This window comes from Megalops cyprinoides, chromosome 13, assembly GCF_013368585.1.
Source record: "Megalops cyprinoides isolate fMegCyp1 chromosome 13, fMegCyp1.pri, whole genome shotgun sequence".
Taxonomy (NCBI): Eukaryota; Metazoa; Chordata; class Actinopteri; order Elopiformes; family Megalopidae; genus Megalops; species Megalops cyprinoides.
The window spans coordinates 10,418,906-10,437,377 of NC_050595.1; the positions used below are offsets into that span (position 1 = coordinate 10,418,906).

Consider the following 18,472-nt stretch of genomic DNA (forward strand, 5'->3'; position numbering starts at 1 on the left):
TCCTTTTACAAAAAGGGAAAAGTAATTAGGTTGAAATGAGAAACATAATCGGCAAATCTAAAATAAAATAATTAATCAAATTACAATTAAATAAGTAAAAAAGTAAAAATGTTACCAGCAAAATAATAATACCACATAATACAGCATTTTAAATGATACAAGTGCAAAGAAATGTTTTTCTCAGGGATGACATTGCATGAGTTTTTCCTTAGCCCTCTGTCTGACTGTCTGTCCTTCTGTCTGTCTGTCTGCCCACGCAGCCACAGGGACCTGAAGCCGGAGAACCTGTTGCTAGACGAGAAGAACAACATCAGGATAGCGGACTTTGGCATGGCCTCTCTGCAGGTCGGGGACAGTCTCCTGGAAACCAGCTGTGGGTGAGTGCCTGCAGGAAGCCGATCGGCAGCACCGACAGCATCGCGCCGTAGCGGGATTACGGCACGACCCCGACTGGAGCGGCATTAGCTGGGAAGGATGATTGCAATCGTGGGAAGTTAACAAAACTGCACTCTCTTTAGGAGGATTAATTAGAATCCTTGTAAGCACTGGCTGCGCGAGACCCTCCGTCTCGGCGCATTTGCTATGCTTGTTTGCGGCTGTGTTTGCCGCGTGATTCTTAAGCCCGCTGCCTGCTTCCTTTGTTGACAAACGCAGCACTGGGCCGGTTCCAGCACCAGTCTGAGCTCCCCGTGTCATTTCGGCAGAGCCGGAATGACACGCCATTTTTTTGCGCGCCTGCAATGCAGATAAAACATCGGAATTACAGCTTTACCGAATCAACTCTGAGAAATGTTTCGCATCAACAGATTAAGTAATTTCTTTTTCCACGCTAGCGCCATGGAAAAGACAAAAAAAGGTTTAAACCATAAAAAAAAAAAACTATTGTTTGGATCCATATACATTTTCATAATGGTTTCATAATGAGATGTGATTACTGCAGCTGGGGTAATTTTCCTAGTATGTTATGTCCAGCAATGGTATTGTGATTAATGTTAATACATGATGTAAGCTCCCAACATGATGATTCAGTTACCCTAATTGCCCTTAATCCAGCCGTGATGCATGCAGCTGACAGGAGATGTTCCTGGTGTCTGCGTGGCTGAGGAGATGACGTGATGTTGCGAACATGTTTCCCCCCCCCGCTGATGTTGTTGAGAGCGAGGCGATGTGTTAGTGAAACGGGGGGAAGTCAGTGTGGTGCGGTCCATCTTGTTGACGTCTTTGCTTGTTAATATCATCCAGAGGCTGTAGAGGAATCCATCCGTTGAGCCGTGACCCGCGAAAACAACTGCAGTCACACGAAACAAGCGAAATCCGTATCGGCAGCAGTGGCATCTAATTAGAGGGTATTCTGTAGTCCTGTGGCCCGGTGTTGTGTTTGTCTAATGGCTTATTGTCTGCAGTGTCTCTGGTGAACACACATGCACAAAAACACACACATGCACAAACACACACACGCGCACACACACACACACACACACACACACACACACACACACACATACACACATACACACATGCAAACACACATGCACACACCCAAAACATACATATGTACATGCAATCCCCACATATTCAACCATCTACACACAGCCACATGTACGTACGCACACACGCACACACACAGAGCCACACTTTCAGTGTCTCAGAAGCAATAACCAGAGGAGGGCGGGATGTCATTATTCACAACACAGAGCCAAGGGCAATGGCAGACTCCAGAGGTGCTCACTCAAGAGGATGATAGACCTTGAATGTGACCACTATTACACTTGTGGTTACTGCGCCGAGAATAAAGCCATAGGAGTGTACCGTATCCCTGCATTTTCTTTAAAAGCGATTAGTTACCATGGCGGCAAGGCATCTTCCCCGTCCCTGCAGTGTGACATTTGAACGTGTTGAAAGTGTGTTGCTGAGGTACGTGTCCCACCTCTGTTCATTTTGGATAGTTTGATGTCAGTTTTTCAGAAATCGGTGTACTGAAAAAGACAGCAATATGCACCTGGGCCCTCCAGGTATAAACACAGGCACCAGTCACTTGGTCATCCACCTCTATTGTTGGTAGTGATAAAAACGGAATGGTGTCAAACGCCAAACTACATCCCATATTTACTTACAGACTCATAACTGCTGTATTTGTCTCCTTGTATGGTGGTCTTCTCTACAGTAGTAGTTTTAAAACCCTTCTTTGGACATTGCTCCTATAATCTGTAGCTTAGATCTCTGCAGATTTGACAAATAGGCTCGTTGGAAGAAAGATTCTCCAGGGTGTAAAAAGTAGGTGAATTTCTGACCAGCCTCGGCATTAATTTTCCAGGAGAGGGGCAGTTAGCATGTCACGCTATCGGGAAAATGAGCCCCAGACGTGAAGATGCAGCAGATGAGAGGCCGAGAAAAGGCTGGACCGGAGGAAAGATAAGATCCTTAACTTAAGATACAGTGGGCCAGACTCCAGATAACTTGCAGTTGGGTAGATTACCGGTCGTAAATCTCCTCCTATCTGCATAATTTGTGGGGGGAAAGCCGGCTTTCAAGCACAACGTGACAAAAGAGATAAGTGAAGGAGCTGAGCCGTGGCTAATAGGCAGACGCACCGCTGATCGCTCTCTGTTGGATCTTAGAGGACTATCAGAGAGAAAGCAGGTCTGTTTAAATCTGGAACGCATGACGTATCAGGCCTGGTTTAGCGGTCCACATGCTGTGTGTGATTTACAATAACATATACAACGTGACACAACGTATAGCATATACATCTGCATAAACATCTGGTATCTATAGAGACATGCCAGACCTCCCTGCCTGTAGGCAGACTCCTACTCCCCTCCTCACACACACACACACACACACACACAGTTTCCCCCTGTATTTCTATATAGGGTATAATCTGCCAACACTCTTATAAAAATTAGCTACTAATCCTTGGTCAGAAGGGTTTCCTTCTCACACTTGACTTTGCTCCTCTCTTTGTTCATCCAAGGATCTCAGATTCAGGAAACAGAAAGCAAAAAGACTTCATCTGGCTCTCATAACAATAAAACCACAAAGGTGCGACATGGAGGCAATTAAAGACTCCAAACTTGAAATCGCACCAGTTTCTGACACCCCGCAGTACTTTGGCAAAGGAATTTCCACATGGTTTCCCATGATCCTCTGCAGGCCTCAGAGAAGGGGGTATTTGGATCCAATTCAGCCCCACATTGGGGGGCATAGCAGAGGAGAGTGTGTTGTCTATTGACCCAGTGCAACACTGTCCTCAAACAGCCTCCATCACCTGACTCGAAACGCCCTCGCCCCGGCCGTCACCATTGTGTAAAGCGCCTGTGTCTCTTTACTGCAAAAAGCATGTTGCTGTTATGGATGATCCTCGCACGCCTGGCTGCCTGATCTCTAAGCACAGATATGACAGTTTTTAATTAAACGCATTTATCTTAAGCCCCCCCTCCGCCATTGCCTGTGGCTGCTTTGACACAAATGTATTCTATTTGCCGGGTAGTGGACTCCGGGTGAATTTGAAAGCTGCTCAGTAGCTTGGAGCGCTTTGAAGATGGTGAGTTTGCAAAGTGCCGGCCATTGAGGACTGTCCTTTAGCATTCGTTGAATTCACGTTTAAATTCCTAGTGCCTAAATCATAAGAAAATATTCTTTTTACCTCAATCCACAGACCTCCGTGTAGATCCACCTCCCCGTCAACCAGCATAAGATGAGAAATAACACCAAAACCATTTGGCCCAAGCAGCTGTCCCACAGAGACTGTAGTTTCTTTCTTTCATGCTACATAGCAGCAAGGCTTAAGGACCCTTAGAGTCTACAGATGTGTTTTTAAAAGAAATCTCACTCTGTTTGCAGAGCAATAACTCCTCTGTAAGGTTTTTAAGATGTTGAAATTGGGAATTTTTTTGTGTCTGCTGACGACACGGGAAAAATCATTCAGACTTTCGTTTTTCAGTTCAATTTTGTTTCTTTTTGCATTGGTGCCTCTCAGTCTGCGATGATGCTTTCGTCTGGAGTTCAACTTAAAGTGTTTGGAGTGCTTTCATAGTTTCAGTTGTTAAAAAAATAGGTCCGCACCATCCTCTGCATCTCTCCACTGCTGATTTACTTCTCACTACACTATTGCTGTTTATTTGACGGGCTGCTGGTAAACAAGTAGCCCTGTGAGGATTGATGTCTCCAATTCAGGCACTACAGGAGGTCCTTCTCACAAGGCTGTTTTTTTTTAATTACACTTTTATTTGTTTTTCATTTTTCTGCCTTTGCATCATCAGCAATATCGGTTTTACTTGGCTAATCCCCGGTTTCTCTTAATTTCAGTCTTAAAAGCTCAGTCCGGAATATTAATTTGCAAGTTATTAGTCTGCTTGTGAAACATGTCAAGCTTACTGAATACTGACAGGATCTTTTTTTACAGCTCAGCAGTCCTCATAACTCTGGGAACTCTTACAAGTATTATACTACTGGTGTTATGATATGACATAAATTCTATGTAAACTCCTCTCAAATGCAGACATAAGTTTGTTTACGGCACCGTTTATAACTGGAAACATTTTTGTTAATACATTTTTGTCAGAGCGATGTAGGTTAAGGAATTTAGGAATTCCACAGACAAACCCAGGCTTTGAGACAGTGTGGTATGCTAGGTGACCATACTATTAGGGACACCTTATATGTTGGAGGCAGGGGAATCTAGAACCATAGTTTGAATTTAGTTTGAAGTATACACAGAAACAGACACAATGGTTCTTCTGTTACAGTATGGTTCTGGTCGGCTGAGAATTTAGCTTTCAGCTCTGTGAATCATCCTGGAAAAGTGTGTCTGCCAAACAGGACCAGCTCCAGCTCCAGCTCCAGATCTCTTAATTAGAGGGGGGTCAGCTGATGTATCAGGAGGGCCAAATTGCAATGAAGAAGCAAAGTCAGTCATAATTGTCGCCACGGGTGGAAATGTCTGGTGGGGCCAGATGAAAGTTTAGGTGGGCTTGGCACACCCTGGAGCCCATGTAGAATCAGATGTGCTGCCAGATTCATAAATCCTGATAATGACACCGTTTCTCCTCACAGGCACACCAGTTGTGCTTATCTGTTTTTTTTTTTTTTTTTTTTGAATGCTAAGTTCTTTTGCTCAACTTTGCACAAGACAAACCTTGCTGTGTAAGACACATTAAGAGGGATGTATGGAGGATGAGGATCATATAAAGTTGGGATCCACGACCTTGGCCACTACTGTCCTAATGATATTTTTCCTCATTGCAGAGATATCTTCCATGGTTTTTACTCAGAAATAAGCTAAATAAATAAATAAATATAGGGAGTTGTTTCTTCTTGCCACCATCGCCCTTGGCATGCTGTTAGGGTGCCTTTGAGGTTTCTCTCAAAGGGAAGCTTCCATCTTGCCTTATTTTCATGTCTTGCAGCTGCAACCAAATATCGTGGATCTGTGTCTGTATGCTGATCCCGTATCTGCAAAGGACTCTGCATCAAATGTATTTGTGAGGCGCACCCTATCAAATAAAAACCTGATTGATTGACTAACTTTCTCGTCAGTCAAAGTCTTCACGCGCACTGCGGCAAACCGGAGGTGGAAATGGATCGGCTTCCCTGGTGTGTCCGTCATTCTCTGCCTCCCACTCATGAATCAGTTCTTAAATATCTGCTGCGCCCGTAAGGAAAGAAAAAAAAAGACAGGCAGACAAGGTTAGCATGCGTGTGAACGGGAGCTATCATGGCTGAAATAGCACTGTCTTATGAATTACCGTCTTGAGGTGGGCCAGCCGTTGAAAGCATCCTCCCTTTGTATCTGTTGATGGCTGTTGGTAAGCATGGGGGAGTTGCACAGTAGCCACCACTGGGAGTGATAGAGGTGTTTATTACATTTGGAGAAAAGGGCTCCGGCTGTACACCGTGCATTAGCATAGCAATCAAGCTCCTCTCTCTGAGCTAAGGCCGTGCGTACCAGAATGGGCCAGGGCAGGACAAATACATAGAGAGACTGTTTAAACAAAGGCCCATTAATTGCAGAGGTTTTTTTCTCACTTGACAACGGCAGCGCATAGTGTAGGTTTTTATCTGTTTGCTTGTTCAAAAACAGGTGATAGAATTAGAATTTAGAAACAGGCGCCCTGGCAAGCGAGTAAATAATTCATTTAAATTAAATCAGGTCCTTCCAGTAGTTGGTGTGTTTTGACAGTGCTCGGTTTAACTAGAGTAACTCAAATGGGCTTGCATGCGTTTGCATAATGCGGTATGACACTGGCAATCATGAATACCGCATTCGCACGGGCACGTGTTTGCATTGCTTTGTGTAGCATGACAACAGCACCACTGAACTCCCGACAGCCCACCTGTCTGCATCATTACTCCTAAGTACACAAGACATTATAGCCACTAACGGCACTCAGTTTTTTAACAGGCTTTTAATAGGAGTTCATTAAAATCCAGTGCTTTGCAATTAAATTAATCAGAACTGTGTGATACTGGTTTGTGTTTCTTTTAGCAGTAGAAATGGGGTACATATGTGTGGGGAAGAATAGTCTCAGAGTGCATTGCGTGGGTTGCAGACCCCTCGCTGCTAGTGCCACACACTACAATATTATTGTGTGGCAGGGCATATGGATATATGAAAGTACGTACGTACTCTTGCCAGTTGGTAATGTTTAAAGAAAACTCGCAGCTTCAGCTTCAGGTACTCAAGGTCAAGGGATTGACTGAAGCTCAAATTTCCTGTTTGTTATGTGTCTGCTCTTTGATAAAAGAGCAATACTCACTAACTGTGTATGCATTAAGGCAAAATGGTGACCCACCTCTTGTTCCTCTTTCGACAGGTCCCCTCACTATGCCTGTCCAGAGGTCATAAGGGTGAGTGTATCTTCATCAGCCAGCCTAATTAGTGAGCGGGCTTTCCTGTTACTGTGAGATCAAGACTTCCGGACATCTTTAATCCCTCTCCCTCTCTCTCCCTCTCTCCCTCTCTCTCTACCTGACTCCCCCTCACTTTTTCTCTCACTTTCTCTCTTGCTCTCTCTATTACCCCATTCCTTCTTTCTTTCTCCCTCACTTCTATGGCTTTTCCTCTTTCTACCCCCTCCCTCTCTCCATTCGTCTCTCCCTCGATCTCTCGCCCTCCATTTCTCCCTCTTTCTCTGCCTTTCTCGTTCCCTGACTCCCCCTCTCTCTTTCTGTTTCTCAGGGGGAGAAGTACGACGGCAGGAAAGCCGATGTGTGGAGCTGTGGGGTCATCCTGTTTGCACTTTTAGTGGTGAGTGTCAGCTGGCAGCTGCACATCCTAGGCCTTCCTGGAGCACTTCCTGTCTGTCGGCCCCACAGCAGTGAGGACACCAGCAGCCTTTTATTTTTCCTTCTGCATTCTTCTTAGTTTGTTTGTCAATCTCTCCAGCACTTATATAAAATATGTACACCCACCACCAGTCCTTCAGGCTCACATTTTGAGTGACGTGATAGGAAGTGACAGGAGGAGCAGAGGACCCCCTGCAATTCAGCAGCGTTTAGAGAGCACAGCACATTCACTCCACTCTGAGTCATCCCTCGGTTCAGGTCCAAGGTAAAACGCAGTACTCTCTTCTTCTTAAATATTCATTTGACGTTTTCTCATTTAAACGCTCTGCATAATTGCTAGTGAAACGCATTACCGAACGCCTGGAACATTCCCATTTAAGCTCTCAACCAATCCTTCCAAATAAATGTACTTAAATGATTCAAATACTCACAACTTCCTATCGAATACATACAGTAAATCTGACATATACCTGTACATGAACGTGTGGAGGCTTATATAGATAAATGTATTATTTAACTTCGAAAACTTTCAGCTGTCTAAGCACATTCTGTCCTGCAGTAAATCTTTCTCGGGTAGTGTTATCGGTGAGAGTATTGCTTGAAAACATTTTGTTTGGCCCAGAAGTGTCAAGCTGATACAAATCGCTCTTCACACAATTTGGAAGGGGAAATTGGAGGGCACTTAAATGTAAGCTGACTGTGGAGACAGCCTCCGAAAGTCTGCTCTGATTGAGCGGGGGGACTTGTGATTCCTGTCTCGTCTGGTATGGGAGCGCGTGTACACGATGCCTGCAAATCTGTGCCAATTCAGAAGGGGACTGTAAGTGAGGATGGCAGCAGAGGATCTTTTGGATTCAGTGGGGGCAGATGGGAAGGCTGGCTAACGACAGCGTTTATAGGCTTTGGAGTCAGAGTGCTGAACAAAAGGACCAACATTACACCAGGCCTTGTCACAGGTGTATACTGGGCTGGCATTGATTCATATATTTTAACTGTTAAATGAATCCATGGATGGAAAATCACCTGGCTATTTCTTTATTCTTTCATATTTCATATGCTATCCTGAGTTTGAATGTTGCATTCTGGGAGCATTAGTGCAATCTTAAAAGGCAAAAAACAGCCAGCAAGATTGATCTCCTTCTGCCACTGTTTCACACTGGGTCAGTCTTAAAGACAGAATGCAACACTTGCTGCACCAAGCAAACGTGTTCTTTGTAAGCCCGAATCCAAGGAAAATCTCACTCCTCAGAATTATATAAATGACTTATAAGTAACTTTTGTGCATTTATCAGTAGGGAAGATACAGTAGCTTCTCTAAAATGAATAGTTTTCCTCCACTTTCTGAATGACAACTTTTAGTAGTAAGGAACAAAAGATGGGAACAATCCTCAAAGCCAAAAATGTTGTGCAGTCCATTTGCAATGTTTTTTTTATTATTGCTCAGGAATATTATCTCTAAATTAAATGTTTTTCTCGCTAGTTTTACCTCTCTGCATATGAAAACGGCATAAAATAACTTGTAGGTATGACCTGACATTACGCCAGTCTGAAAGCATATGCATGCGTCGTCCTGTAATTGTAATTAGCATGGATAAGGCCTCCTGTGTTTAGGCCTTGCCAGAAGCCCTTCTCCTTAGCTTCTCTCTCACTTATAACTGCAGCTATGCGCGCTGTGTCTCCACACTGTGAGGTAATCACATTGTGCTGCAGCAGAGACATCCCATAAACCAAAAATAGACACAGGCACAGACAGAAAGCCTTTCAACAACAGCACTGCCTGTGCTGAGTTAAGTAAAGCCGTATGGTCTGAGAGAGATCCGATTGATTTTTTTTTTTTTTTTTGTCTTCGTGTTTTTTGCATCAATCACCCAAAACAATTGTGTTGGTACTGCTCAGGTAATGTACGGTACGCCAGACGCCAACCCCCCCCCCCCCCCCCCGCCCCCTGAAACTGCGGACAAGATACTCCATGTCGCCACCACACAGCTTAAATCCTGTGCTGATTAAAACGTGATTTGTTTTATTCTATCAGACACTTTGACTCCCTTGTAGTTTGACTCCGGTTAGATGATCTGGCGTGCGAGCCCCGCTTCACTCACGTCTCCGGGCGCAGTCATTTATCAAGCGCTGACATCTGCGGCGTGTCAGGAGCCCTGATAAACCGCTCTGATGTGAGTGATAAAGCGCAGTGAGAGAAAACACAGCTAATTATCGGGGAAAACTGTTTCTGTTTTTGCTGCCGTCATTTTTTTTTTTCCCTTCAAAATTCTGCCAAAGTATGTCTTCAGGGAGGCGGTTCCAAGATTTGAAAACTGAGATGTGTATGACACAAGACATTGTAAGGGACTTTATTTTCAGTGTCTGGTTCCATATACATCTCAATCGGTTCTGCTCTCGCTCGTTGTCCTGAGAGATGCTCTGTTCCGCCAAGTGTTTGACGCAATCCCTTTTTCTCTTAGGGTGCCCTGCCGTTTGATGACGACAATTTGAGAAACTTGCTGGAGAAAGTGAAGCTGGGAGTGTTCCACATGCCGCACTTCATCCCACCCGACTGTCAGAACCTCCTCCGCGGGATGATCGAGGTGGACGCCACCAAGCGGCTAACGGTCAGTCCCGTCCCCGCGCTCGAAGCCCCGGCACACTGAGGGTGGGCTTGTGAAAAGTAATCCAGTCCCCTGTCAGTGAATGATCAGTTTACAGCACAGGGAAGAACCGGCACACACATTTTGAACGAGGTTTCTGAAATTATAGAGTAGGGTTTAAAAAGCCATCAATCAATTTGAAAAAAGTCAGTTATGAGCCTACATGAAGTCAATAGAATGGCGTACAGGAAATGTATTTTATTGGAAGTCATGTGGGTGGCCAGTGATACATGCTCAGCTCAGAGTGCAGCTCAAAGTGCTGTTTCATTCATTCCTCTTTTACTGTCTGTGTGCGTGTGCGTGTGCGTGTGCGTGTGCGTGTGCGTGTGCGTGTGTGTGTGTGTGTGTGTGTGTGTTTGTGCGCGCGTGTAGCCACAGAGCCAGCTGTATAAAGGGCGATATTCCACCCATGCTGCTCTTTGTTTGATATTTTGACTTTGACCGTTTGCTTTTTCCTCTTTTGAGGAAAAGAGATAAACATTAAGAGAGATGAGGACAGAAGGTCCAAGAGGTGAAAGCAGGAGAGGTGTATGGAGAAGCATTGTGCTTTATTCTTTCCCTGTGTGTTCCAGGGAGAGCTGAGAGCTCCACAGAGAGACAGAGATTCATCCTGGCATTACTGTATCCGCCTCAGTCTGAATATCCACGCATCCAATCCCAGCTGCGTTACACTGCCAATAACACTGACATCACTAATCCCTACCACTAAAGGAGCCTGTATGGTGAAACAGACCCACGGAAGGGTTTTGGGTTACAAGAGGGCCATAACTCCCACTCTAGATGAATCCATCAGAATCATCAGAAACACAGAATTACTCTAATAAGATCAGGAATAGGTTTTCTTCCAGCCATTTCAGGCCTTGTGCATACACTTATGTCACATTGTTTGTGTGCTTATCTTGCCCCTGGTTTCTTAGCTGTATGCTTTACCACTGTCACCCTACTTGCTATTCTTTATCCTTGCCCTTGTTTTTTAAAGCTCCTATGACAGGCACCATATGTATCTTACCACGACAGCCTTGTATGTCATTCCTGATAAGGGCATTCACCAAATGAACAAATAGTAACAGTACAAGAAGAATACAGGAAGAAGTGGAGTGAATCACAGTGTCCTCAATGAAGCCCGTGGACCCTGCTCTGGCTGCAGACTATGTGTCAGAGGGCCTTGGGGACCATGGAATGACTGTACTGTGCTGTCTGTCATCTCCCAGAACGGGCAATCTTCTCTGCTGTCCTCGATAGCCATCCTCAGTCTGGGGTCACCAGACAAATTAAGCACGAAGGGAACGTGGCAGAAGCATAACTGAATTTTTTTTTTTCCCCTGTCCGTTTCATTCCTTTGTTTTCTTTTCTCGGAGATTACGGTATCGCGCAGTGTCGTTCGGTTTTCCTGGAGTTCATCCCACAGTGATGAACGCAGACCTGGAAATAACGAGATCGCGGCAGATGCTGCGGTGACGTCAGGGTTCATCCTAGTGCAAGCGGCCCTCTCTCTGGGTCTGCCGGCACCGCAGGCAAAGTCATGTGTTCTGCTCACCCGGAGCTTCAGAGGAAGTGTTCCCTCTGACCTCTGTGTGCGGTGCTCGCCGTTTCCTCTGGCTGCGCTGATCCTCTGAATGTCAGAATGCACTGCACTACCACTCAGCCTGTGCTCCTTTATGCCTTTTCTGTTTATACAACCCTTTTTCGGCATCGCCAGCTGCACTTCAAGCTCATCTCACTACAACAAACTTTGCAGTCGGGCAGGGGCGCAAAACGCAATCCTCCAAACCACCTCACTGAAGCCAACGGCTGTCTTTCGCACTGCAAGTCTCACAGGGTACCACAGTGAAGCGGGTGCCAGTTGGAGCGTAGGTACTGCTCCACCGATGAGACCCAGACAACTCACAGGTGCCTGACAAATTTCAGGGTGCCAAAGAGCAGTGGGATGTGGAAACCCTGGCTAACCTGCCCACCCCCTCTCCCCAGTGGGACAGAGCCAGTTTGTTTCTCCATTGTGCACTCCCAGTCATTGTTGGCACACGATGCAGTCGGTTTCAAACTTGGGCCCTAGCTGGCACTCGAGACAGTCAGGAGCTCCCACTCGGACTATTCATAGCATAAAGCCATTGACACAGCGAGATCACCATTCACAGAAACGCATTGAGTCAGGCTGGGTTCCCAGACACCCGCCACTTACCACACAGCCTCGCCTGCTAAGCACATATATGTGGCGTAGGCTTTGTCACAATGGATCTCCTGCCTTTGTGCTGTCAGCTCAGGTCTAGACAGGGTGCTGCTCTGCGGCTTTGCGGCATAATCCAATCCAGTGTTTCTTTCAGACCTCGGAAGTCGTTCTCAAAAGCCTTGCTTTTCAGATCAATCATCTCAGCAGTCCACCCTCCCCCGCCCCCCCACGCAGAAGGTGACGGCACGTACAAGGGCTTAAAAGATTATTATAATAAAGCATTTTTTAATTTCCTGTCACTTCTTTGGCGGCTTTCCAAAGAAACAGCATGCTTTTAATGTGGGTTACGTCTTTTTAACCTTCCAGACATTTGAATGAAAAAAAATATATAATCATTGAGACTTTGAGATATTATCATGTGTCGTAATAATTCAGCATCACGTTCTTGCAGAATAAAAAAACACTTTATCATGCGAGTTGAAGGCTGGTTTTGTTTCGATCATCAATTTGGCCCGCTAATTCTGCCAGCGATGATCAAACAGTGTTAAATAACAAAAAATAAATTTTCCTCGACAACCGAGTCGACCACACTGTGGTGATGAAGTCAGGTCTTGCTCTGCAGTAACTAGACAGGCATTAGTCATGTTAAGAAAAAACACTGCATTTGTTTTCCCATACATGGAAAAACACAAAAAGGGGAACACACACAAAGACATACAAAGACATGCATAAATACACATTACCAGCATACATGATCAGAGAGGACAACACAACAAACTCGTGTAATACACAACCCTGCTTGTAAAGGGTAAATGTATGCAAGAATATGTATAAAAAACCTATTTCAGTATATTTTGTGATTAGTTTCAAAGTGCTTGCTAGAAATATAGACCAATGCGGTACTTGGTAATACTTCTTTTGTGGTAGAATAAATATGCTTGACAGATTTATTTTTTAAAGTTTACTCCCATTAAAGTTATATTGTCTCAGAATGAGTTTACTGCTGTCCTAACTCTGTGTTTTTTCCCCCAACATTCAAAATTCTAATGCACACCTTTATTTCTGATATTTAGACTTTAGGAATGGATTAGACATATTGACCTGTTTGTTTTGAGAGAAACTGTGCGAATGAAATCAGACGATTGATTTGATCCAGCATCTCAGACAAAATCACTTTGAGCTGGGAGATCTGTCAAGGAGGTGTAATATTCATGTCTCACCTCAAGCTTCTCAATAAAGCGCCAAAAACAGGGGACGCCCTTCACCTCAGGCTCAGAGTAACGGGAATAACAGACATCGTGGAATTCCGTATCTAGCACGGCTTGGATACTACCCTTCCGGTTGTTGTTTTCCAACTGAGTGATCTGCGGATCTATGGAAATGCACAGTTAGGTTCTTTCTCTCTCGCTGGCATTAATGTGCATGTAGAGCACAGTATGTGAACGCTAGTGCACGCCCACTCGCTGCCCGGGATGTGTCGAGCGATCGATCAGAATTACCCAGCTGGTCTGGGCAGGACTGATAAGCCTCGGCGGTAAATGAGCTTGCGGATACGCCCTCTCCATCCCTTATTGCGCGTCCTGAATGCAGCCGATGAGCAGAGCGGGCTCATCCCCCATCGCCAGAGACAATAACCGTATCCCACGCTGTCCCCTCTGCGCTGTCAGAATAGAACAGACTCGCTGCATGGGGGAGTCCTGTCCCTCTCGAAAACCCTTCCACAGCAGCACCCCATGTTCCCGCAAAGTGTCACGTCTCGCTGCACCGGGAGTAGCTCGGATCCGAATCTCCATCGATCCGACATCGATCCGGCGTTTTCCGCCGAGCGGACCGCTTTAACGACCCGCCTCGAACCGCGCAGTTTCTTTCTTTTTATCTTCCTCGCTCTCCCGTGCAGCGCCCGCTCGCTCGAGCCCCTGGCTCTGTCGTCAGGCGGCAGTGGCAGCCGGAGCCCGCATCACGGCTCGCCAACACAAAGGGCCCAGCCGAATCCAGGTCTCAGCGAGGGGAAAAGCCCTCCAGGAGGGAGGCTTGGCAGATGGGGCACAGTGTGTGAAATGCGATAGGCCAGCGGTCACAAATGATCTGCCGAAGGGACATTGTGTGGCTGTGAGGCCGTGCTGGGGGAACGGTCAGGTCTAAAAATCCATGGCCAATCCATATCTGTGTTCCCATCCCTTGCTGCTTGATTTATTTCATTCCCTAGTCCAAGTCACTCTTGGGCTCAGTTCATCCAGAACACAAGACAAGACTCTCTGTCTTGCTGACCTTTTGTTCAAAGTGCAGTGCAGTCATTATCAGCATTTGTCATTGAGACCCATTGGTAAAAGAGGACACCTCTGTCAGTATGCCATATTTTTAACCAGTCCCTCTCTCTGTTTCTCTTTGTCCTTACAGTTAGATCAAATCCAGAAGCATACGTGGTACATGTGAGTATGCCCTCTCATGTCTGGTTTCTGTAGGGAGAGTGTGATTGGTCATGGGCTCAGAGTTAAATAAATTATGTGTGAAGAACTTGGAAGTTGCAGTATAATTTCAATTTTTTGAATTTAAGTAAATTGTGTTTGGGATGTTTAAAATCCTCAACATATTGAATGTGACTTTGTTTGCACTTCACAGTCCTTATACACACCAGTTACTGTGAATACATTCTTTAAAATCTCAGTGAAATCTATTTTTAGAGTATCTCTTATTTGCCCAGACACATCGGGGCTGTTTTTTTTTTTAAATCTATGTGTTGTTTGGTCCTCCACCAGAGGGGGCAAGAATGAGCCTGAGCCGGAGCAGCCTGTTCCTCGGAAGGTGGCGATCCGCACCCTGCCCTCGGCCGAAGACATTGACCCCGACGTGCTGGAGAGTATGCACTCGCTGGGGTGTTTCCGAGACAAGAACAAACTGATGAAAGACCTGCTATCAGAGGAGTGAGTAACCGGTGGGGGGGGGGCTTGTGTGGGTTAACACTGTCCGTCACTCTGTTCCTCCTGAGATTGATGTTCCTCCAACCTGTTTGTGCAAACAGCATCGAGATCGAAACCCAATTCACAGCTGCCCGTGAAGCGCACCCCCGTATCGGGAAACTTCTGTCTACTTACTTCTTTTCTGAACACACGGCTGTCTGTGCGCCGTGCCTGACATTTGCCGCCTGTTTATTTGTTTCTGTCCCTTTTGCTGAGACCCACACACAGCGCGGCAGAGAGGCCGCTGGAAGGAGGCTGCGAAGCCGCCCTTCCCGGGAGGGCCCATTTATCATTTCCACTGTAGCACAATTATTATCAGCGCGCATTATCTGTGGCCCTCGTTACCGTCTATGATGGATGGCCTGTGATTTCTCTCCTAAAGCACCTGGGTTTCAGTTATTTCTCTGCACTCTCCCGGAGCGTTAAGCACAGCTAAAATGGTGTGGGAGAATTGGCTATCTTCTGTCGCCTCTCCCTCCTTGCTCACCCCCCCCCCTCCTTTTTTAGCTGAAGTTGCAAAACTTGCCACCATTTACAAGCTTATTTTTTGTTGCAGTATTTCAGGTTTCACTCCCTGTACATTTATCAGTACAGATATGTTGATTCTCCTGCCATCTGTGTACTTAAGGCAGTCTCTTTTTACCTGTGAAGAAATATAACTGTTGAGGTTTATTTACTGTAGCAAGCAGACACAGTTTAGCCTACTTTGCTTACGTTACCTATTTATACAGCTGGAGGTTTACAGGAGCAGCTAGCATTAAGCACAAATGCAATGACAGGGTGTTCTATTAGGTCCTGTAGCCAAATTTGTATTCTATATTGGGTCACAGATTTAAACCCAGCATAAGTTATGACTTTAAAGTTGCAGTGGTGAATTTGCAAAATGGAAGCAAACAGTCATTTCTGAGACAAGGATCCAAAAGTTTGTCTTAGTGCCTCATCTCATCTGGATTCACTGCTGTGCCGGGCTTCTACCTTTTCACTGCAGTGACAACCAGGAGAAGATGATCTACTTCCTTCTTCTGGACCGAAAGGAGAGGTATCCCAGTCATGAGGACCAAAACCTCCCACCTAGAAATGAAATAGGTATGGTCCCTTATTCATAATAGGTTCATTCCTTTCAGCAAAATAGGTAGGATTGCTTCATCAACATCCTTTCATTAAAATATTTATAGTCCTTCCTTTAAAATTGATAGTGCCCCTTCATCAAGATAGGCTGGATCTCTTCTTCATAATATGTAGTGTCCTTTAATTAAGCAAGGTAGGGTTGCTTCAACCAAAGAAGTAGAATCTCTTCTTCGTAATATGTGTGGTCCCTTAATTAGAATAGGTAGGGTTACTTCATCAAAACAGGTAGGATCGCTTCTTGATAACATGTAGGGTCATTTAATCAAAATAGGTAGGGCTGCTTCATCAACATAGATGGGGTCTTGGTATTGAAATATGAAGGGTCCTGTCTTCTAAATATGTTGGGTCTCAGCATCCCTTCATTAGAATAGGTCCAATCAGCTCAGAAAACTCAGCTGAAACTCAGCTCAGGCTTCCACTTCCACTGCTTCTGTCCGAGATACACGATTATTACCCTGGATCCATCATTATTTTTCTCATTTAGCGGACATCCTTATCCAGGCATCGGCATCTCACTCATTCAGATGCAAGATTTAGGAATGGAGGTTTCCTGTGTATGGACCTCGGGCCTTGAGGGCATCTCCCACCCAGATAAACCATCGCTCAGAACTGTTCATCTGTAAATACCGCCGTAAATGCCAACGCGATTGATGTAGACTTGGAGGTGGTCATTTCAAGATCGCAAGCGTTTAAAGATCAGCTCAGGCAAATAGGTTTTTTTTTCGTGTTCTTGCCCTCAAGGAGTTCTGTAGAGATTCCTTAATTGACCAATCATTTGCCTCATTTATCAATCGTTTGTATTCCGAGTCACTTATGAGTCAATGTATAAACCTTAGAAAGACTGCGATGGAGACCCTCCAAAGAGTGGAAAGCCACTAATATATATTAAAACATTGTTTGTCTAACACTTATCCAGAGTGACTTACATAGCTTTCATGTCATCCAGCACGCTAACCATGTAGCAGGGTTACGAGGCCTGCTCCTCACCGCTACGCTACACTGCTTCCTAGGGTTGCAGTGTAGCATATTTGCACGGAGTAGGACTCATAACTGAAAGTTTATGGGCTGCAGCGCTGCTGTTTTACTCTTGGGCAAGGTAGTGTGTTCTAAGTGCCAATAATGAATGTAATATAATGTATGGAGGGCATGCAGATAGTGATGTAGGCTCTCAAAAGGATGTCACCATGCGAATTTAGACGGGTGAGGAGACGCACTGTTTTAGCCACCCCTCCTTGACCTCACCACGACTCCCCCTCGGTTGGTCTCAACCCCCTCCCCCCCTCCCCCATCCCCCCACAGACCCGCCCAGGAAGCGTGTGGATTCACCCATGCTCAACAGGCACGGCAAGCGGAGACCCGAACGCAAGTCCATGGAGGTCCTGAGCGTGACGGACGGGGGCTCTCCGGTGCCAGTACGGCGGGCCATCGACATGGCGCAGCACGGGCAGAGGTACGGCACACGCACCCTCCACACTGCCCCCCCCCCCCCGCCCCATCATCCACGCCCCACCTGTACGGCACACCTGCATGACACTGCACAAGAGCTGCTCACGCTCTGCCTTTTACTGCACTCACTGTCATACATACTGTGTTGGTTAAGCACTAGGTCTAAAGATACCGTTTATTTCATACTACAGTGTAGTTCTTTGTGGCATGTAGCTTCTTATAAGAGGTATTTTTCCAGAAAACAAAGCATTTCATTTGTGTTTGTATCAATCTGTCTGAAAGACTGCGATCATCATAAGAGGCTGTTTATTTTAGTGGTCGCTCTTATGGGGTGGGGTGCAGGGTTATTTTTTTATGAAATGCCCTTTTCTGGCTGTGCACATTCACTCAAACTCATGTAGACTAGCTCCCCCAGGAACCTTCGTCAGCTGGCAGGGTAACCTCGTAACATCAAGCAAACTGCCAGGAGCACGGAGTCTCGAATCCCTCCCATTTTCCCTTCTTTTTCCGAGAACCCACTCCCACGTCATTTTCACCATAAACGCTTTGCTCACTTTGTTTTTTATTATTATTATTAATACGAATGTGCGTGTGGAATACTGGAAAGCTGCTGTGTCAGAAAATTGGAGAAAGCACGGAGGATTAATTTGAGGCCATCTGCACTTCTGTTAATACCCTAATAATTGCCCTCCGTATGCAGCCTGTGGCCCAGATGAAGCAGCCGAGCTCAGCAGCTTTCAGGAGCCCAGTCGCGTTTTAATTTCACAATGGTAAACTTGGGGCTCTGCGCATTACTGTGCGGGGCTTTTAAGCTATAGCCGTTTCACCGAAGTTAATTATTAGTA

The 18,472-nt window shown here is 45.6% G+C and overlaps 1 protein-coding gene across 4 annotated transcripts in view; it reads left to right on the plus strand.

Moving 5' to 3' along the window:
- brsk2b (BR serine/threonine kinase 2b) overlaps window positions 1-18,472 on the plus strand; it is a 176,873-nt gene that overhangs the window by 132,272 nt on the left and 26,129 nt on the right. For all 4 annotated transcript variants that reach the window (XM_036543494.1, XM_036543491.1, XM_036543492.1 and 1 more), the window contains exons 5-12: window positions 261-377; window positions 6,816-6,849; window positions 7,181-7,249; window positions 9,747-9,893; window positions 14,494-14,525; window positions 14,853-15,017; window positions 16,042-16,139; window positions 17,481-17,631. In XM_036543494.1, the coding sequence (XP_036399387.1) occupies window positions 261-377; window positions 6,816-6,849; window positions 7,181-7,249; window positions 9,747-9,893; window positions 14,494-14,525; window positions 14,853-15,017; window positions 16,042-16,139; window positions 17,481-17,631 (813 nt within the window). The remainder of the gene's footprint in view (window positions 1-260; window positions 378-6,815; window positions 6,850-7,180; window positions 7,250-9,746; window positions 9,894-14,493; window positions 14,526-14,852; window positions 15,018-16,041; window positions 16,140-17,480; window positions 17,632-18,472) is intronic.